This window comes from Callionymus lyra, chromosome 7 (genome assembly GCF_982586985.1).
Source record: "Callionymus lyra chromosome 7, fCalLyr1.hap1.1, whole genome shotgun sequence".
Classification (NCBI taxonomy): Eukaryota; Metazoa; Chordata; class Actinopteri; order Syngnathiformes; family Callionymidae; genus Callionymus; species Callionymus lyra.
In genome coordinates this window covers 2,213,801-2,236,635 of record NC_141824.1, presented here as the reverse complement: position 1 = coordinate 2,236,635, position 22,835 = coordinate 2,213,801, and the positions used below count along the sequence as shown (strand labels likewise).

General features: G+C 46.3%; 1 protein-coding gene across 1 annotated transcript; it reads right to left on the bottom strand.

Annotated features, from left to right (window-relative positions):
- Positions 1-36: 36 nt before the first annotated feature.
- sacs (sacsin molecular chaperone) lies at positions 37-16,524 on the bottom strand. The gene is made up of 5 exons (XM_087795080.1): positions 16,413-16,524; positions 15,555-15,701; positions 14,005-15,490; positions 13,397-13,488; positions 37-12,131 (listed from the first exon to the last, which is right to left on the bottom strand). Exons 1-5 carry the CDS (start codon positions 16,474-16,476, stop codon positions 586-588), a joined length of 13,335 nt encoding a protein of 4,444 aa, XP_087651206.1. The 5' UTR covers positions 16,477-16,524; the 3' UTR covers positions 37-585.
- Between the last annotated feature and the right edge of the window lie 6,311 nt (positions 16,525-22,835).

Below are 22,835 nucleotides of genomic sequence, written 5' to 3'. Positions count from 1 at the left end.
GTTCTCGGGCAGGTCTAGTTAAAGACGACATTAAAGAGTATTTTATGAAACTTTAATTCAGCATCTTCTGTACATTTGACATGTTTTGGGACATTCATGGATCAGGTACAAAACAAGCTGCTTTTCGTCGTCGTGTCGCAGAATCAACACTTGTTCGCAGGATAAAAACGGATGAAACTTTGAGAAAATGTCTCTCAGACTAAATGAAAAGTTGATAAAACGGTTGAATCATCGGCTGCAACAACAAAAACATGTTTCTCTTCAGTGCGACTTCTCTAAACTCCGGCTCCATAAAGTGCTCTTGACTCGAAACAAAGATCGTAAATCAATAAAAATACTTAAATATAAAAACTATGCTCTTGTCTTGCGATGGAACCACAATCATCGAAGACGCTTTAAAATATACATTTTCTATATCGACATGTTATAAAAAAATAAAGTAAATCGTCTAGAATTCAACGCAATGAAGGAGACTTTGGTAAACGGATCTATTGCTGAGGCGAGTGTTTGTTTCTAGTCGACGCTCCTGGAGCTTCAGGAGCTGCAAGCGAAGCGAACATGTTTTCTACAGCGTTGGACACTTGGTTATATTTTTTGCTGGACGAAAGCTTCGAGCTTGATGATGATCCGCGCCGTACATTCCATCACCCGCATCGCCACCTCCGAGGTAAACCTGTCGTTGGGGATCTGAGGGAACGGCAGGAGATCCGGGTAACGTGTCCTCAGACTGTCCACGCCGTAGCCGTCCAGGATCTGGACGTCGTTGGCGAGTCCTGCGAGCTGAGCGCCGTACTCCTCCACCTTCTGAGCGAGCGCCGTCGGCTTCACGTCTTTGTCCGACTTCCCTCTCACGGCGTAGTCGGCGGCGATGAGGGCCAGCTTGGTGGCGAGGTAGCATTTGAAGCAGACCCACTCGTTGGCGTTCTTGTGAAGGTCGTTCCTCGCAGCCGAGTAGTTGGCTCTGGCCTGTCGCAGCCAGCGTCGAGCCTCCACCGGGTTCCCGACCGTCTTGAACGTCGGCGGCACGAAGAAACGCTGCGAGTGCGACGACCCGGCGTAGCCCGTGTGCGGCTCCCGGAACGGTTGCTTCTCCGACTTGTGACTCGTCGCCTCTTGGTTCCATGAGGAGTAGAACCTTTGATACGAGAACTTCTCCGACTGGAAGCGAGCCGAGGACGAGGAGTACGACCGTCGTGACGCTCGATCCATGTTCTGCTGATCCAAAGACTGTTTTTCCATCCTGTTGATCTCGTTCTGCAGGTGCTTGAAGACTTCCGTGGCGATGTCCAGGTTCTCTGCGTTTTTATCCGGATGCCACTTGAGGTACAAACGGCGCAAGATCTTCTTTCTTTCTGCGTCGTTGAGTTTCCACGCTTGCTCCACGACTAAGGTCACTTCTTTCAGGATGTCAGGCAACGCGTTGAGCTTGAGCTTCTTGGGCGACTGGTTCTGCTGCGACTGTTTATGTTTCTCTTTACTCTTGAAGAGCGGAGGAACCGTGGGTTGAGATGAAGTCCGGCTCTCAGGACTGGTCGGGGTGGACGGAGCGCTGGTGTCTCGCACGTGGCTGCCTTCGTCTTGCCTCGAGAACTTGTACAGGTCCAGGGAACTGACTATTTTGTACTCGCTGTAACCGATGTCGATCTGGAAGCACTTTCCAAGATAAATGGAGTTTTCTTCTCCTTCTCGTTCCACTTCTTGGACGATGATGGCGTAGGTGTACGTGGGCTGATAAGATCCGTATATGTCGCCACCTTCAGAGTCCACCAGATACCCGACGTACTCCCCTGGATAGAACACATTCATGGGATCCATAAGCAGCGTGTGATGTATCTCGGCTGGGATCGGGGTTCCAGGGAGAGGGAGCTCCAGCTTCGAAGGCTCTGTCGCGTCATATTTTACTCCGAGATTGTCCAACTTTTCCGTTATTCTGTAGATGTCGTTGCAGCCCAACATGGCGATGAGATAAGAAGTGTCCGATATCAAGTTGTCGGTCGCGGACTTCAGGGTCATAGCGAGGGCCAACAGGAAGTTGATGTCTTTGCTGTCGGAGTGTTGGATGTAGAGGTGAATGACTGCGGTGCCGTATCTCTTGAGGAAGGCGAGCGTTTCGCTGCGACTGTGTGCGATGGGACTACAACCCTTCACTCTCAGAGTCGTCTGGAGCTTCTCAAAACACGACACTTTGAGGCCCTCACAGAGAGCTTTGCAGAGACGAATGGCTTTTTCTTCATTCACGACGTATGCACTGTCGTTCTCGTGCTTCATTATCCTGATGAGTCCCGTGATGAACTGCTCCGACGACAGCAGGAGTTGCAGACGACCCTGAAGGGAACACAAAGCACCAAACTGGCACATTTTCGGGGAGTCTTCGTCCAGTTGTTCCTCCAGGAGACTACTCAAGAGTTTGGGTCTTAACTTCTGTGGCAGCAACATTATCAACTTGGTGTGAAAGGAGTGATCTTTGCCTAGATAGCACTGGCTCATGTCCACGAGCATCTGAACTCCGATGTTGCCCTGAATCCTGCTCTTGTAATGTGGGGCGTCGTCGAAGACTAAGCTGCTAGACTTTGCTAACCGACCGTCATGACTGGGCAGGTAAAACGACAACTCTCTGAGGCTCTCCAGAGCTTTACGGATCTCCACCGGGTCATTGTGAAGAGACTTGAAGAGTCCGGACACGACTCGTTTCACGGTCCTCATTTCATTTGGGTCGAGATGCTTCCCCTCGGAGATTCTAAAGATTCGCCAAAGAACCTCCACGTATTGTTTTATAGACACGACGTCCTCGGTTCCCAGAAGTTTGAAGAGCTGGTGGAAGATGCCGAGCTCTAGTGGCAGCTTGTACAAGTACGGCTTGAAGTCTGATTCATTGTCTAGATTGATAACGACCTCCTCGGCCTTCAGCAGCTTCCATCCATCCTCAACCATGACGAACGGAACCCCACGAAGCTGCAAACGAAATTCTCTTTTTTCTGCGTTCAGAAACTCATACGTGGACCTGAGAACTTTGTTCCTGGTTTTCACCATCTCATCGTCAGGATTGGATATATTGCAGATGTTTTTGCAATTGTTGATGACTTTTTCTAACGACGGGTCAAAATTTACGCACAACAATTCCATCACTTGGTCCAGTTGTTCCTGACCCGTGAGGGAACTACTCAACTGCTCCTTAATGCTCGCCGGAGTCGCTTTTTCTGGCAGGATTGGACAAGCAGTCCAGAGCAAGTGAATGACGTCCGTCTGTTTGAATTTTGGATTCACTTGAGATCCGCTGAATCGAATAAGTGGAAGTGTGCCGCTCATCTCCTGGTACTGCGAATGAAGCCTGGTTAGTTCTTGAGGGGCTCGCTCAGGACACAGGAAGGGTATCATGGAGAGCTCTTTCAGAAAAGAACCCTCGAACAGATCAGTTCTTTCGTTGAAAATGTGATTCAAGAGGACTTCAACAACATTTTGCAACTTTTCTTTGGTCCAGGACTCTGTTTGAGATCTGATGCTGACCTCCTTTGCAAACTGAAGAACTTGTTGCTGCGACACTTCATACTTCAAACCGATACTTCTCAGAAAGGTGATCCAGGATGTTAGTGAGAGTGAGCCATTTTTAGGTTTGGAAATTTGTTCCACTTTCCTGAAAAAGTCGTTCGGTATGAACGACTTTGCCGGCAGCATGACTTCAAACACCTTCTCCGTTTTGTCAAAGAAGAACTTGGCGGGCCGGAGTCTGCTGGATTGGTCATAGATAAAAGCAAGACTCTCGATCTTTTCAAACAGCTGCTCCTTCATTTCACAGCATTCTTCGATCGACAAAAGCCTCTCTTTCAAATACACAACATGCTGAGCTTTGGCGTCATAGGAAAAGCTTTCAAACTTGGGAAGAAGGTGATGAAGGTACAATTCTAGATCGTCGATCGGAACGCAGCCGAGGAAGGTGTACAGGTCTTTCAGCTGTTGGTTGTCAAGCAGGAAAGAATAAGAGGTTGTGTGAGACCATTTATCTATGTCAGCCGTTGGAATGGTTTTGGCGAGGACGTAGTTTGTTCCATAATTTGCGATGCCCACATATTTCCCATTGACTAGTTTAAAGCATGGAAGGAGTTTGATTGTCTTTGCATCTTGTTGTGTTAGGGCAGCCAGGTTGGAGTTGAAGTACAACAGGAGAGCTTCGATGTCTTTGTCAGAAAGGTTCACGGTTTTTAACGTGGACGTCTGGATCATGTATTCCAGGGCCGTAAGAATGCTGGCTGGACTCTCTATGTTGGCAGTGTGTTGGGCAAGAAAGTGCAGAATCGGATTCTCTTTGCCACATATTTTGTTGACAGAAAGTTGAATGCATCCTGCTTTCATTAAGGTATGGAACACCTTGTCATTCTGGCCTTGAGGGAAAATCACTATATTTAATAAACTTGGGGGCAAAAGCACATCATGCTCGGGTACGATTAGTTTGTCCCTTGCCATGAACTTGATCCCGGGCAGCAGGGCCCAGTCCTTCAGGATGTCAAGCACCGTCTCAAAAGTCGGCTTCATCTCCAGTTGATCTTCCTTCACAGCCGTGTTCTCGCTGATGAAAGTCCAAACATTTTTTAACCAGGATTCACCGGGAAAGGTTTCTCTCCACCTTACGGGGATCTTCGTGCGATACTCTCGCGGTAGAACTGATCCCAGAAGTTCACCGAAGCCACTGATATCAAACACTTTGGCCGCTCCGGTCGTCAACAGGACGCTGCTGTACTTCATGTACATTGTATTCATGAACATCTCTTTCCTGGACGAGATCAGTTCATGGTGCGTGGTTAAGAACCTTGGTCGTTTGGAATCAAAAACTTGAAGCATGTTGTCCATGGTATTCAAAAGGGGCAAACCATCGATGACGGTCGGGTCCTCCTCTACGTCCTTGAAACAATAGTCAACCATGAGCTTCAAGTGATGGACAAGTTTGTAGTTCGACTGCGGAAGACGACATGGAAGCTTTCCAACGTGGCAAGAGGTGTCGGAGGATGAGAAGGTGTGAAGAAAGTTGCGGACATCCCTCGGTGTCACGTAGCTCACTGGTATCCCTGCATCTTCCAAACACAGGTAGATGTTTGCCGTCTCATCACAGCTGTGGACGAGGTTGAAACCAATATCTAGCAGCAAAGTTTTCAATCTATAAACATTTTCCGCCACAGACTTCCTCGAGGTTGTATTGTATTCTATGTTCTTGAGATACTGAAGTTCATCTTGTAGCAGGTTATCAAAGTAGGCCCTGCCCTTGTTGACAGTGGACGTGTTCACCCATGAGATGTAGATCACAGAGTTCACAGAATGCAGTTCAGAGTCTGGATGAGGCGCCCTGACAACTGGAATCACTCTCTTCATGTCAGAATGAACACAGTTGTACACCGCCTTGACAAGGCAGTAGCAGTCTGGCTGAAGGTCCAGACGGTTCGCTGGGAAGAACGAAAGGAACTTTCTGAGGGTGTCTTTAACAACGTGAAGCGGGGTTCCTTGTATTACACTCATGGTGGGGTCAGGACCTGGGAAGCTTCGCCTCTTTATCTGAATCAGCAACTCCACACATGCAGGTGCTATCAACGAGGTCATCAGGTTGTGGTTCCAGTCGCTCCTGACCCCCACTCCGTTGTCGTCTCTCCACAGGTTTCTTCTTGCAGAATCTAAGGCAAAGTGGCCGTTGACGTGGAAAGGTAGGCCCGTCTCAAGGGCTAGAGGTAGAAAGCAAAAGGCTCTGTGGGCTTTTCTGTAGTTGTGACTGACACAAGCGGCGACTCCTCCTCTGGGAAACAATGTGATGTCTTCGTTCTTGTGGGCAGAGATCACACTTTTGGAGACGTTCTCAATGTTGGGGAAGCCAGATCTGTTGCAGATCATCCACGTCGTCAAATTCCCTTCCGTGTCCCCTATATCCATTGTGTAGGTGATTTGTTGAACTGGAATTGATGTGAGGGGCTTCTTTTTGGTCACACTGTCAATGACCGATGCATGGAACTGTTTGCGTTTCAACCGATCACCGTCTGATATTTTTGCTGTGACAGAGTAGAGCACTTTAAGGTCTCCAGTGGTGTCTTCGATTTCACATATTGATATCTTTTCCATGTGGTTCAGGAACATCAGAAGCTCTGCACCATCAGTTTTGAGTTTATCGAGAAGGCTTTGCACCATCCTGTCGGACGCAGGGACGGAACTTATTTCCGATGTTTTGCTCATTTCTTTTGAGCGAATAGGGAACCGGAACATCGTGCTTCTCTCCAACTTGAAATGTGCCCCCAAGTACAGGTTGAGAACATCTGAAAACTGGGATCTAAAATCAGAATCCAGATCTCTGAACATCCTCCCGGGACTCAGAGCAGTCGCACCAGGTGCGAACTGAGCATGCGGGTCAAAGATGCACAATATGTCATTGTTGGATATGAAGGAGGGACAGTCTGTGATGTGATAGACAGAGTTGAAACCGATCCCATACTGACCAGTTTTTTCGGGATTGGCCTCTTTGGTCCCTCTCCCCAGGTTCTGTATCCCTCTGACATCATCCTCGGTGAAAGGTTGATTGTTGTACACACACAGTGCCGGACCTTGCATAGGGATCCATTTATCGTCAAATATTCTGTCTGTGGGATGTATCCTCGGGTCGAAGACAAAATATATTTCTGTGGCTTTCGCGTCGTCTGCATTTTGAAGCAGCTCTTTCAGCATCTCCTTCTCTGACGGATATGCATTCAAAATGCTCTTGATCCTGCTTGTCAGTTTTTCTTTTTGGCCAAACTCGGTTCCGAGTGGAGTAAAACAGATATTTGATGCGTATCGTTCTAGTGCCTTGTGGCGTTTTGGAACTGCTCCCAGTTTAACTGCTACTTCTCTCGGAATGTCTTCATGACAGTATTTAACCGAACCGTCTCGGACTTTGATCCATGGGCAGTCATTGTAACAGAGGGATTTTGACGGCAGCAAGGTCAGGTTGGAATCGGGGAGAAGAATCCCATCGTAGTTTTCGAGGCAAAATTCTTGGGTTTTGTCTCGTATTAAGCTCCATATTCCCTCACTTATGATTCTGCGGCACAGCTGGAAGTTCTCCTCTGAAAGACCTCTTCTACCACAGTCTTGTTTCACTGATCCGAGAACCTCTGAAAAGTTTTCCACCATAAAACTGGCCTTTACTCCAACATTTTGGAAAAGCTCACAACAGCTGTTTCTGTACTTATTAGGAAGCTGGTAAAGGTGCGGCGTAGCATCAAAATTCAGGTGGAATGCGACTTTGGAAGGACTGACGTACGTGTTTTCCACCAGGACTGAGTTGAACTGTGTCAGTTCTTCTGTGATTTGCATCTTTGCGTTCTCGTCCTGCAGCATCTCTTCATGCAGATACTTGTAACAGGCATTCGTGATGTTTTCTTGATACATTGTGACGCCGTCAAATGACTGCGACAGTTTTTTAAGTTGACTTATCACAAGCATAACTGAAGGTTTCTTTATGAGACCAATGAAGTCTTTAACTGCTAACGAAACCGAGCCACAACCTTTGAACGACGGTGAGTTCTCGTTCAGGATCGCCTTCGTCAGACACACCGTGTCTTGGTGCTCAGTCGTAAACAGGTCTTTTGCACTGAACATCATCGACGGGGAAAAGTTATTTCCATACCAGGGCAGTGAGAAACCTGCAGGTCTTGTAAGAAACGAAAGGAACTTAATATCCTGTAACTCTTCTAGGAGTGTAGCTGGAGGAGTATCTTTCATCTTTAGTTTTTCATCGATGAGGCTGAGCAGGATGCTACTGCGAAAGCAAGCGGCCATGTGATCGTTTTCATTGAGCCCTGACACAGACTTGGCTCGTTCGATCAGATCTTTCCACGAGAGATCATCCTTCACCATTCCTAACTGTACCAGCTTCACAAGGCAAACAGGATTTAAGTAGTCTTTTGTGGTGCCTTCGGGAAACCTACCGTCTTCTGAGTTGTACAGCTTGGCAACTCTTCCCTCGGGATGGATCAGTCTGGACGGTAACACCAACTCCTTCCTCGGCCCAGAACACGGTATGCAAGGGGTTTCTCTGAGAATCGAGGCATAATCGCCAGGTTTTTCATTCAGGACATAATGCATGAGAGGATTTCGAAGGTCTTCGTCGATTTCTTCAATGTGAGGGAAAAAGATGTCTGTGAAGAACTGTGTTTCTGTCAGAGTGTTTTCCATCAGTTTCCCTTTGCAGCCGGCGTCATCAAACCCTTCCTTCACCCACTCTGGAAGCTCCACAGCACAGAGATTCTGTGAACCACTTTTGAGGTATTTCAGGAAGATCTTGAACGACGCAGATCCAATATCTGGTCTACAGAGTAAGGTATCATCAAGAAATCTAACTTGTTTGATCGACACCCAGGTTTTACCGTCAGAAAACACCCTCGACTGGTCACCGTCGCCTCCTTTTGCGATTTCTTGGTACACGCCCTGGCTGACCAGAGTGAAGTCATCGTGCACTTGACTTGGATCGGGCCACGCTGCATAATAGCAGTAGTCTTTAAGTTCTCCACTCTCGGCCAGAACACGTAACATCGCCAGCGCCGCTAGATAGGCCTGAACGATCACATGTCTCATGAAGACAGAGTTCCACTGTCCTTTGGTGTCCGTCTTCCAAATCTCTTTTCTGTTCGAGGTCACAGCAAAACAGCCGTTGATGTGGACAGGCAGGCCCGTTTTGATCCGCAGAGGCAGGTAACAAAATACCTCACCGATAGGGTTAGCCGTGGTCTTTACCATCCATTTTCGATTCTCTTCCTCTGTAAGCAGAACAGCGACGCCACCACATGGCACTAGTCCGAGCCTCTTTCCACTCTCGTTCAGAGAAAACTTTAGCGCTTCTGTTCCATCCATGCAGGAGCAGATAAGCCAGTTGGTCGTCTCACATGCTTTCTGTGGCATTTCATCCGTTAGTCGTCGAGTCTGGATGCCTTTTGCTGCCATTTCAAAGTATTGATTTGGGTCTTCCTCTGAGCCTCGGAAAAGTGGCGAGTGAAGCTCAACGATGCGTTTGAAAACATTGTGAAACTCCTCCACCACAACACGGATTATACAGCCTGATCTGGGTACATCAGCCGGCACCTTGTTCGTGGTCGAAACCTTCCTCATCACCTTAGCTGCAGATTTAAGGATGCTGAGAGGTCCGTAGGAGGCTTTGGAGGACCAGACACTTTTGTTGATCGTAACAACATCTTGTGCTCCCGCTGGATTCGGTTCCTCAAACTTCAAGTACTTTAAGACCATACTTCCGACATGCTGGGTGAACAGAATGAACCGATGTCCACATATGCTGAACTCATCAACGAGAGAGTAAATGTCTGTCGTGTTGTAGTACAAGCTACTGATTTCACTCACTGTCGCCTCATGTTCGGTTCTAAAGGGTAGTCTGAACAGTGTGCCATCGTATTTGTACGGCAGATCCTGAGCCAGGGGGAGCTGGCAGTTGAATACGTTGATGAACGGTTTGAACTGATTTGGGAATTTCCTCAACCTTTTCTGCTGTTTGCTCCAGTTTATTTTGATGCCTGGGTTGGACTGATCTCGGATGTGTTTGCTGATGTGATTGATGTTGGGGTCGAACATGATCATGAACTCCCTGCTCATGATGATGGGGATGTCAGTGATGTGGTAAACCGAGTTGAAACCCAAGCCGAACTTCCCAACTTTCTCAGCTTCGCTCCTCTTGACGGATCCACCTAACCTGGTGATGTTTAGAAAGTCTGTGTCTGTAAATACCGAGTTGTTAAAGGACCACAAAGACGGGCCGTGACAGGCGATCATCCCGGGGTCGAGAAGATTCTCTCGGATGTCCGTGTTCTTTCTCATGTCAATCAGGAAACTACATTCTGTGGCACTTGCATCGTCTGCATTCTGCAGAATCTCCTTAAAAATGTCTGCCACCGACGGATACTCCTCTAAAATGTTCTTGATTCTCACGGTCAGAGGTTCACGTTGTCCCGACTGCTCGAAGCCAAGGTTCTCCGGATTTATGAGTCTGGTGCTCAAACATGGCACTTTAAGCCACTCTGCGGTTTTCATGGGAATGTCGTCGTGCACCAGAATGATCGGCTCTGAAGAGTCTTCGAGTAAGTCATTCAAGTCGTCCACCTTGATGTCACAGTACGTGCATTCATGGATGGGTTTCATTGCTAGTTTGTTCGGATCCTTATAACAATAAATAGGCACATGCATGTCAGTCTCCACATTGATTTGGTTTTTGTAAAGCCATCTCAGAGAGTTGATCAAGATTAAGACGTCACGTTTATCTTCTTTTGTCAACTCCCTCGCACAACACTGTTGGATCGTGTTGATGACTTCAAACACATGGCTCGCTGCAACTTCTTCCACCGAACCACAGAACTTGAAAAGTTTATGAAACTTCCTCATGGTTTTTGGAAGAGAGTAAAGGTAAGGCTGTAGGTCAAGGTCAGGAAGAGGTCTGAGGACAGTTTTTCCCGGAGACGAGAAGGTCTTTCCAGTCCAAACCCATTCAAAGGGCAAGGATTTCATGGCTTCTCTTGCATCCTCAAGGTGAGCTTGCATGAAGTTGTAAATCTCAAACAGCATTTGCTGGAACTGATACCAATCCTCTGTGCTGAACGCTTGAGACTTGTGCCAATCATTCACGGCTCTAAGGTGTCGTAGCACTTGATCCACCTGTGGCACTGCCGTTAACTTCAACGCCTTCTTCATACCTGCCGACGTATGTTCCACCACAGCAACAGAAGATCCAACCAGCACAGCATGGGATATATCGCACATCTCTGTCAGGGAGCAGATATTTAAAGAATCCCCAACCCAGGCTAGAGATTTGGGATATGTTGGTGGTCTATCTTTGCAGGCAGGAACCCACTTCAGTTTGAGCAAGGATGCTTGAGCAGTGGAGGACTTGACTAGTTTAGTTTGCTTGTTAAGGATTTGCAGAAGTGTTTTTGCTTTTTCAATAATGGGTTCCCAGTCAGAGTTGTTGTTGCTTTGCAATTCTTCAATCTTTTTCGCCACCTGAAGGACGTCTTTCTCAGTGAGCTGAACTTCATTCCTCAGCCCGAGCTGTCTGAGTGAGTGAAGGATGTCTGGGGAGGTAAATGCACTTGAAGGGAATCGGATTTTCTCTTCCATGTAAAATAAGTTCTGCAGAATCTTCAGCTCCGGGTCGAAGAGCTCTGAGGATGTGGCGAGCTTCCCACAAGGCATCTGGATGAACTTGAGAGACGTGAGCCACACGATCACGTTCGGGTTTTCACTCTTGAGAAAGGCGAGGTGTTTAAGTGCCCAGAGCATTATTTGTGTGACGTCGTCTGTCGTATAAAACCCTCTGTCAATATCCTGTAGAATCAGCTTCACACAGTCCGTCGTCTTTACTTGCTCAACATTCAGCAGCTTGATCAGGCGGATGGATTCCTCGTCGTGAGAACCCACGATGGTCGAGGACAGCTTCACTTCCGGTGGATACTTCGCCCGGTGATGAAGGGCTCGGACGCCCCTGAGTGAAGTGAACGTCGTGCTTCCTTCCGAGGGGCTCCCTATCTTTTCAAAGATGGAAAGCTCCAGCAGAGTATGCTTTTCTTTCTCTGTCACATTGGACAGGCCTGATAGAAACCTTCGGAGCGCAAGCTTTTCTTTGGCAGCGAAGCCTGACACAAGGCCGGACAAACGCTGCGTTGGCAGTCGACTCATAATTTGCAGCAGAAGACTCGGCGACGCAGGGTGGATGTAGTTCTTCAGAAGTGGGTGCAGCAAACACGAATCCATCCTTTTCATCACAACAGCTCCGAGTCTCTCCATGATCTCCAGAAGGTTTTCAGGAAGAGGCGTCTGTTCCTCGCTCACGAGGACAATAGGCGACGGAGATTTAAGACGGAGAAGCTGAACCTTCTCCATGTTTTCTTCAAGTGGCACGAGTGGGATCAAAGGCATGTCTTCAAAGCTGCTCAAACTATCAGCAAAATGTATGTAGAGATGCTTCCAGATGACCTTCATCCAGGAGATGGTCGGATGCCTCAACTCTTGGTTTCCAGGCTCCCACTGGACGAGGAAATCTCTAGTTGGCCAAGCTGTCGCTAGAATCTCCTTGATGAGTCTCGCGGAGCGTTCAGGGTTCAGCACTTGCAGTTGTGAGCAGGGTCGTCCTGCAACGACATCAACAGTTATTCAAACAATAAAGACATTATTATTCATTCATTCATTATGATCCAACACTATTATCCGAACAACCTCAGACTTATGTGGCCGACATTGTTACACTAAAGCCCCTCAAATATGCGAGAAACTTGTTCCTGGACCTGAATGTTTATTTTTAACAACTTTCTTTATCAAATTCATTGTTTGTTTTTATTCCAATTCACTTTTCTGACCAACCGAATGAATAAGATGTGGTTTGACATAATACTTGTACTTGTATCAAACTTGAATGAATATTTAAACCCATAAACCATGCAGTGTGTAATTCATTCAATTTGACCTGTAATCCAAGTTCAATCGAGGATTATTTTAAAAACCTTTCCTCGTGCTTGAGCTTCAAACACGTCTGACTCAGCATCCTGAAGAAAATAATGATCCATGGTTCGAGAGCTTCTTCTCCAGTAGACCTGCATGTTTGGATGACTAAGACTCTTAGTCCAATTTAAAATGAAATACTAGCCATAGCTTTAAACTGGATACATGAATTTATCACTTTTGGTGACAGATCTCAGATGTTCAAGAGCCTAATTCCCAGAAGCACCAGGAATAAGTGGAAGATTTCTGGTGAAAAAGAATGTTTCACCACCTAGTGGATCACAAATGCAAACGATATGTGGGAAGGTTCGCATTAACTGTTATTTTGGACGTTTCTTAAATCACCAAAAATAAGATTCACTCTATAGAAGGTGTCCACACTGTCCAAGGTGTCCAAGAGCTACTTTTAAAAATGAGGTATTGTGATCCACCGTTCTTTAATACTGACTCAAAAATATAAAAATGTTTTAAATATTGTTTTCGGATCCCAATCGTGCTCTATATCGAATGAGTAGCATTAGTAGCATTTAAATGACTCACAAACACACACGTGAAATGAAAACTAAATGAACAATGATTGAATAAATGAATGAAGAATTTCTTCTAGAAACAACAGTAGTAAATCCACGACATAACCAGTTAGTAGAAAGTCACAAAACTATATTGTTAATCCTTCATTTATTACAGATCTGGTCACTGCCGTGCGACTTAAAAACCATGCACTGGCTCATGTTGAGACTAAACAGACGGCAGTGAACGTACCTGAGCAGCCCCACAGATACTGTTGCACTGGAATTAAAGTTAAACAGTGAGATGCTCGTCCGTCTCGTGAATACACTTGTGTTTGGATCATTGACTGCTAGTTTACAAACATGATAGAATTACAATTCAAAGTTACCTCTGGTTTTGGCAGCGATCTTTAACTTCTCCATCACCGAGGGTTTGATTGTGTCCAACACGAATCGACATTCAAGTCCTGGATACAAAGACCTACGAGGAGAGAAAAGACACTGAGCTGCAGAATCAACTGGAAACTCAAGAGACCCTGAACGAACCCAACGTTTTTACACAATATTTAGTAAATGTCAATTCAATTAGACGGTAGGTTGTGTAAGAAGAGTTGCTCGAGCTTGTGCAGCTCACCACAGATAAAGTGTTGATTATTGTATCCTTGTTCCACATAACAATGTAGGAGATGAAAAAGGAGTAATAAGAATAAACCAATATAATTATAAGGATGATTAAATTCATAGATAATTAACCATAAACGCTACTAGTTAAGTGGAGTAATTAATCAGTTACATACTCATCATAAGCTTTATTTACTGCATATTCTTGTGTTGACGAGTGTTCATGATGCACTGTTGTCATATTCACAGCTACATAGGGGGCGCTCTCTTCAATATAATCTGATGTTTCATCGTATTAGTGCTTCAGAGCTAAAGAGTGAGGGAGACATCTAGTGGCCTTTGAAAATCTGAACCTCCTCCAGACGTCTGCTCGTACCTGGAGTACTCCTCAGAGGAGATGTAAATGGCGTCCTTCTCCGTCACAGAAGATGAAAACGCCGTGAAGGTCTCGTCCTGCAGCGGCAGCAGCTCCAGGCCGATCAGATCGTTGTAGTTGCAGTCGTTCAGCGCGAACTCCAGCAGTCGCAGCTTCTCCTGCGCCGAGCCTTTGTGTTTGTGTTTCCTGATCACCTGCCTCAGCAGAGCCGGCGTCGCTCTGGTGGCCTCGGCGCCCTCTGGAGTCAGGTACGAGTCCAGCACCGGGTCCAGGGCGGCAGGAACCCTCGCCAGCGTCAGCCCCGAGCCTTGGAGGTAGTTGATGACCGCCTCGGAAACATCGTCGTCGGCGTCGAGGTCGGAGAACACGGCCTGGTCGACCTTCACCCAACTCTTGCTGAGGGAGTAGATGACCTGCTGCTGGAGCAGGTCCTGGAACAGAGGCTGCAGGACCGGTCTCCAGCGGGACTTGACCCGTTGTGGGTCCGGCCAGGCTGCATAGGTCCCCTCGGGGCACAGAATAAAGTCTTGGTCCTTCTCCGTCCGCACCCGTCGGATGGCGTCGCTGATGAGGGCGGCGTAGGCTCTCGGGATGAGGTTCACGATGAGCAGCTCGTTCCACAAGGCCGCCGGGTCCCTCCACTGGTCCACCTCGCGCCACTTGATGCTGCGACGGTTGTCCGTGAGGCCGAAGAAGCCGCTGACGTGGACCGGGAGTCCGGTCTCGCTCTCCTCCCCGGGGGGCAGCGGGAGGAAGCAGAAGGCTCGTCCTGAGAAGAGAGACGTCGCGCCTTCGTCTTGGTGAGGCGCGGCGAGCGGGAGTGCGATGCCGATGCAGGGCATGAACTTCAGGTCGTCGGCGAGCGAATCCATCTCCGCACACATCCCTCTGCCGCCGACGCCGTTGCAGACCAGCCAGCTCGTCCTCTGAGTGCCTCTGGTGGTCTCGTCCTGAGTCTCGATGTTGACCTGGTAGTTGACGCAGGTGACGGCGGCGCCGAGGACGCCGTTGTTGTAGCGGTCGACCGCCTTGCTCAGCGTCTCCAGCGAGCTGGGGCGCTCCTGCCGGTCCTCGGGGTCGGCGTGCGCCGTGACCTGGAACAGCATCCGCTCGGCGCCGTCCGACTCGCGCACGTGCAGCGAGATCTTCTCCACGCTCTTGAGGAACAGCACCACCGTGTCGGCGTCGGCCTTGAACGACTCGAAGAGCTCCAGGATCTTCTCCTTGTTGTAGATGTTGCTGCTGAGCTGGGTCGGGGACATGCGGAGCGGGAAGCGGAACAAGGTCCCGGAGAAGTTCCCGGTCTTGAGAGTCTCCTCGGAAATCCCGAAGAGTCCGGCGTAAGGAGCGAACTGGTCGGCCAACTCCGAGATCTCCTTCGTGTCCGTCCTCAGGTTCCAACACTGACCGGACTCGTTGACCCCGAACAGCGTCTGGTGCGGGTCCAACATGGCGATCTGGTCTCCACTGAAGATGCTCGGAACATCTGCAGGACAAACGCTCTCCTCACTCGAATCCAAAGATCCGTCATTGGAATGTTGCAACCGTACCTGAGATGTGGTAGACGGAGTTGAATCCAATCCCAAAGCGACCGATCTTCAACGGATCGTCTCTCTTCCGGCTCCTGGCGATCTCCTGGATCCCGTTCCAGTCCTCGGCCGTGAAGACGGCGTCGTTGTAGACGTATAACGCTGGACCTGAGGAACACCAGGAGAAGGTTTTTAGACGCGGATATGGAGCATAAATCAACGAGACAAACTCTGTCAAATCATAAGATAATTAACAGAAATTAACTTGGTTATTTTTGACAGGTGGCGTCAGGAGTAGGATGGTCACGAGAGCTGAAACATGGACCACTGTCGGGTCCAAACGTGACTTTGACTTAAAGGAGGTTGTGATGATGGTTGAACACAAACTGTTGCTGTAAGAACATCGTAAGATGATCTTTTCCTTCCTTGGATTAGACAACGTTCTCTCTTTTATTGGGAGAACGAAAGGTTCACAAGTTGTATTTTAATTTGTGTTTGATTTGAGACGAATGGGGAAAAAATGGCGTTTAAACCTTGACAAGACTGAGTCTCCAACACACAATATTCTGCCTCCATTAAGGATGTTCCTCTAACAGGTCCAGGGATCCGGTCCGTTTGTTACCATCACCGTCTGGAAGTGTTTCCTCTGGAGTAACATTGTCATGAACTCTTGACACGTAACGACGATTGTTTCAGTCGAATCTAATAAACCTGTTGATAACGACTCAAATTAAAACTCTATATGATTTTGTTTGATTGTTTTGATCTCGTTTGATTGACAGCTCCATCTGGTTTGGACTTCAACACTATGTTAAGAGCTGTTAGTGCCGGTGAGAGACGAAGGATTTCCAGGATCAGCTGTGATCTCTCAGATCTCACCTTGATGCTGAGCCATGTCAGGTGACCACAGCGACTCCAGACCGAACTCCGTCTCGTCGAACATGAACTTGACCTCAGAGGCGCCGGCGTCCTCCGCGTTCTGGATCAGCTCCTGAGGACCAACCATATTGACGTGAACGTCTTTGATTTAAAACACAGTAAATACATATCTTATCACAAAGCTCACCTTCAGGATCTGACCACCCTCTGGGTATCTCCTCAGGATGTCCTTCAGGAACTCGACCAGCGGTGGAGTCGTTTGTCCGAACCTCCCTGGAAACATTCGCTTGTTGAGGTTTTGACAAGAGAAACTTCTGCAGGTTCGATCTCACCTCCTCCTTTGAGACCCTTTCCCTCCAGCCTCAGGGGAATCTGCGGACTCTCCGGGACCACCAGCGACCCGACCCGTGTCCAGTCGTGGAGCTGACCAAGATAAGAGGGAGAGGCTTGATCTATTTTAGTGTTTGTTATCTTTATTTGGTGTGTGTGTGTGTGTGTGTGTCTTTAAGAGGCTCCAGTGTGTGAGTGAGTTTGTGTTTAATTATCACTAGTTAACAGGTTTATTTCAACAACAAGTTTCACAGAAAATACCATCATTTTCAAAACCAAACACCTTCCAGACGATAATAATCCATAGAACACAAGTTAAATTAAAACATGTTTGTTCTGTGTTCTGGTGAACGGACCCGGGTCGACCCGCGGACCTCAACCCCTCAAATGAACCAAGATAAAGAACTATCACTACTTCTGTGAAGATCTTGATCAACATTGAATCAAACTGTTCACACGTGACGATGAAAGAACAGAAGAGAGAAGGAGGTCAAACTCCTGCAGCTTCTCCTCCTGTTTCAGGATCAATGAAGTGGAACCAGAACCAGAACCAGAACCAGATCCAGCTGCTGGTGCCGGACATTCGAAGGTGACACACGTTGATCCGTGAACTCAGCAGTTCTGTCGCGTAAACATGTCGCCTGACGGAAGTGATGCTTCTGTGATGATTGACAGTTGATGTTTAATTGATTATTTGTTTCAATTATTTCGACACCAAAGTAGAATATTTTAAAATAATGTATTAAAATAGAAATTCAAAAAGAGTGAGTTGATCTTTTAAACCAATCACTGATACACCAACACTTTAAATATTGAATTTATGTTGATCTTTAATTAAATATCAAACTGTGTAAAAACAATTATTTACTTGAAAAATATTCGATTTTTAACAATGAAAACATTTCAAAAATTATTGAATTAATTATTTTAAATATATTTATTCTCTGCCAAAAAAAACCTTTGAATAAAACCTTTAAAGTTTCCACATTCAACCAATATTCTGATGATTCTTTCTAACTTTAATATATTTCTTTTCATACAATATTGCGATCATTGTATTTTTATCAAACAATGTTCTGCTAATAATGAGAACAACTGTGTTTGGATGAGTTTATTTTTGAATGTTGAGCTGCTGCACCTGCTGCCCTGAACATCATCCCTGGAGAGAAGATCTTTGAACGTAAACATGTTCCCTCAACACAGATCCAGACCCTGAACCAGAACTCAACACAGATCCAGACCCTGAACCAGAACTCACTACAGATCCAGACCCTGAACAAGAACTCACTACAGATCCAGACCCTGAACAAGAACTCACTACAGATCCAGACCCTGAACAAGAACTCAACACAGATCCAGACCCTGAACAAGAACTCAACACAGATCCAGACCCTGAACCAGAACTCAACACAGATCCAGACCCTGAACAAGAACTCAACACAGATCCAGACCCTGAACAAGAACTCAACACAGATCCAGACCCTGAACCAGAACTCACTACAGATCCAGACCCTGAACAAGAACTCACTACAGATCCAGACCCTGAACAAGAACTCAACACAGATCCAGACCCTGAACCAGAACTCAACACAGATCCAGACCCTGAACAAGAACTCAACACAGATCCAGACCCTGAACAAGAACTCAACACAGATCCAGACCCTGAACCAGAACTCACTACAGATCCAGACCCTGAACCAGAACTCACTACAGATCCAGACCCTGAACAAGAACTCACTACAGATCCAGACCCTGAACCAGAACTCACTACAGATCCAGACCCTGAACAAGAACTCACTACAGATCCAGACCCTGAACAAGAACTCACTACAGATCCAGACCCTGAACAAGAACTCACTACAGATCCAGACCCTGAACCAGAACTCACTACAGATCCAGACCCTGAACCAGAACTCACTACAGATCCAGACCCTGAACAAGAACTCACTACAGATCCAGACCCTGAACAAGAACTCAACACAGATCCAGACCCTGAACAAGAACTCAACACAGATCCAGACCCTGAACAAGAACTCAACACAGATCCAGACCCTGAACAAGAACTCAACACAGATCCAGACCCTGAACAAGAACTCAACACAGATCCAGACCCTGAACAAGAACTCACTACAGATCCAGACCCTGAACAAGAACTCAACACAGATCCAGACCCTGAACAAGAACTCAACACAGATCCAGACCCTGAACAAGAACTCAACACAGATCCAGACCCTGAACAAGAACTCAACACAGATCCAGACCCTGAACAAGAACTCAACACAGATCCAGACCCTGAACAAGAACTCAACACAGATCCAGACCCTGAACAAGAACTCACCACAGATCCAGACCCTGAACAATAACTCACCACAGATCCAGACCCTGAACAAGAACTCACCACAGATCCAGACCCTGAACCAGAACTCAACACAGATCCAGACCCTGAACAAGAACTCAACACAGATCCAGACCCTGAACAAGAACTCAACACAGATCCAGACCCTGAACAAGAACTCAACACAGATCCAGACCCTGAACAAGAACTCAACACAGATCCAGACCCTGAACAAGAACTCAACACAGATCCAGACCCTGAACAAGAACTCACTACAGATCCAGACCCTGAACCAGAACTCACCACAGATCCAGACCCTGAACAAGAACTCAACACAGATCCAGACCCTGAACAAGAACTCACTACAGATCCAGACCCTGAACAAGAACTCACCACAGATCCAGACCCTGAACAAGAACTCAACACAGATCCAGACCCTGAACAAGAACTCACCACAGATCCAGACCCTGAACAAGAACTCAACACAGATCCAGACCCTGAACAAGAACTCACCACAGATCCAGACCCTGAACCAGAAGTCAACACAGATCCAGACCCTGAACAAGAACTCAACACAGATCCAGACCCTGAACAAGAACTCACTACAGATCCAGACCCTGAACAAGAACTCACTACAGATCCAGACCCTGAACCAGAACTCACTACAGATCCAGACCCTGAACAAGAACTCACTACAGATCCAGACCCTGAACCAGAACTCACTACAGATCCAGACCCTGAACCAGAACTCACTACAGATCCAGACCCTGAACAAGAACTCACTACAGATCCAGACCCTGAACAAGAACTCACCACAGATCCAGACCCTGAACAAGAACTCACTACAGATCCAGACCCTGAACAAGAACTCACTACAGATCCAGACCCTGAACCAGAACTCACTACAGATCCAGACCCTGAACAAGAACTCACTACAGACCCAGACCCTGAACAAGAACTCACTACAGATCCAGACCCTGAACAAGAACTCACTACAGATCCAGACCCTGAACAAGAACTCAACACAGATCCAGACCCTGAACAAGAACTCACTACAGATCCAGACCCTGAACTCAAGACTTGATTCTTCACGACGAACACAGAGTAGTTTGGATGATTGACTCGATGAGTTGGACTTGAGCTCAAACACGAGACCATCAGAACATTCTCTGCTGCGGGTAAATCTGTGAGTCGTCATGGATTCGTACAAACAATCCTTCCTTCTGTGCTGGACCTGAACCATGAGCAGATGCTGGACTATTAATAAAGAAGTATTAGTGAAGCCTTGAGACGGTTTTAACAATATTATAAATAAAACATTCTTCGTCGTTTACATTCACTGCAGAGACTCACTATTTACAGGTTTAAAGTGTAACTAAAGTGTGTGTGTGTGTTGTTGTGATGTGTGACTCTATTGTATCATCAGTGTGTGTGTTGTTGTGATGTGTGACTCTATTGTATCATCAGTGTGTGTGTTGTTGTGATGTGTGACTATTGTATCATCAGTGTGTGTGTTGTTGTGATGTGTGACTCTATTGTATCAGTGTGTGTGTGTTGTTGTGATGTGTGACTCTATTGTATCATCAGTGTGTGTGTGTTGTTGTGATGTGTGAGTCTATTGTATCATCAGTGTGTGTGTGTGTTGTGATGTGTGAGTCTATTGTATCATCAGTGTGTGTATTGTTGTGATGTGTGACTCTATTGTATCATCAGTGTGTGTGTTGTTGTGATGTGTGACTCTATTGTATCATCAGTGTGTGTGTTGTTGTGATGTGTGACTCTATTGTATCATCAGTGTGTGTGTCTTGTTGTGATGTGTGACTCTATTGTATCATCAGTGTATGTGTGTTGTTGTGATGTGTGACTCTATTGTATCATCAGTGTGTGTGTGTTGTTGTGATGTGTGACTCTATTGTATCACCAGTGTGTGTGTGTGTGTTGTGATGTGTGACTCTATTGTATCATCAGTGTGTGTGTGTTGTTGTGATGTGTGACTCTATTGTATCATCAGTGTGTGTGTGTGTGTTGTGATGTGTGACTCTATTGTATCATCAGTGCGTGTGTTGTTGTGATGTGTGACTCTATTGTATCATCAGTGTGTGTGTGATGTTGTGATGTGTGACTCTATTGTATCATCAGTGTGTGTGTGTTGTTGTGATGTGTGACTATATTGTATCATCAGTGTGTGTGTGTGTTGTGATGTGTGACTCTATTGAATCATCAGTGTGTGTGTGTTGTTGTGATGTGTGACTCTATTGTATCATCAGTGTGTGTGTGTGTGTGTTGTGATGTGTGACTCTATTGTATCATCGGTGTGTGTGTTGTTGTGATGTGTGACTCTATTGTATCATCAGTGCGTGTGTTGTTGTGATGTGTGACTCTATTATATCATCAGTGTGTGTTGTTGTGATGTGTGACTCTATTGTATCATCAGTGTGTGTGTGATGTTGTGATGTGTGACTCTATTGTATCATCAGTGTGTGTTGTTGTGATGTGTGACTCTATTGTATCATCAGTGTGTGTGTGATGTTGTGATGTGTGACTCTATTGTATCATCAGTGTGTGTGTGATGTTGTGATGTGTGACTCTATTGTATTCAGTGTGTGTGTTGTTGTGATGTGTGACTCTATTGTATCATCAGTGTGTGTGTGATGTTGTGATGTGTGACTCTATTGTATCATCAGTGTGTGTGTTGTTGTGATGTGTTACTCTATTGTATCATCAGTGTGTGTGTGTTGTTGTGATATGTGACTCTATTGTATCATCGGTGTGTGTGTTGTTGTGATGTGTGACTCTATTGTATCATCAGTGTGTGTGTGTTGTTGTGATGTGTGAGTCTATTGTATTATCAGTGTGTGTGTTGTTGTGATGTGTGACTCTATTGTATCGTCAGTGTGTGTGTTGTTGTGATGTGTGAGTCTATTGTATCATCAGTGTGTGTGTGTTGTTGTGATGTGTGACTCTATTGTATCATCAGTGTGTGTGTTGTTGTGATGTGTGGCTCTATTGTATCATCAGTGTGTGTGTGTGATGTTGTGATGTGTGACTCTATTGTATCATCAATGTGTGTGTGTTGTTGTGATGTGTGACTCTATTGTATTCAGTGTGTGTGTTGTTGTGATGTGTGACTCTATTGTATCATCAGTGTGTGTGTTGTTGTGATGTGTGACTCTATTGTATCATCAGTGTGTGTATTGTTGTGATGTGTGACTCTATTGTATCATCAGTGTGTGTGTGTTGTTGTGATGTGTGACTCTATTGTATCATCAGTGTGTGTGTTGTTGTGAAGTGTGACTCTATTGTATCATCAGTGTGTGTGTCTTGTTGTGATGTGTGACTCTATTGTATCATCAGTGTGTGTGTGTTGTTGTGATGTGTGACTCTATTGTATCATCAGTGTGTGTGTGTTGTTGTGATGTGTGACTCTATTGTATCATCAGTGTGTGTGTGTGTGTTGTGATGTGTGACTCTATTGTATCATCAGTGTGTGTGTGTTGTTTTGATGTGTGACTCTATTGTATCATCAGTGTGTGTGAGTGTGTGTTGTGATGTGTGACTCTATTGTATCATCAGTGTGTGTGTGATGTTGTGATGTGTGACTCTATTGTATCATCAGTGTGTGTGTTGTTGTGATGTGTGGCTCTATTGTATCATCAGTGTGTGTGTGTGATGTTGTGATGTGTGACTCTATCGTATCATCAATGTGTGTGTGTTGTTGTGATGTGTGACTCTATTGTATTCAGTGTGTGTGTTGTTGT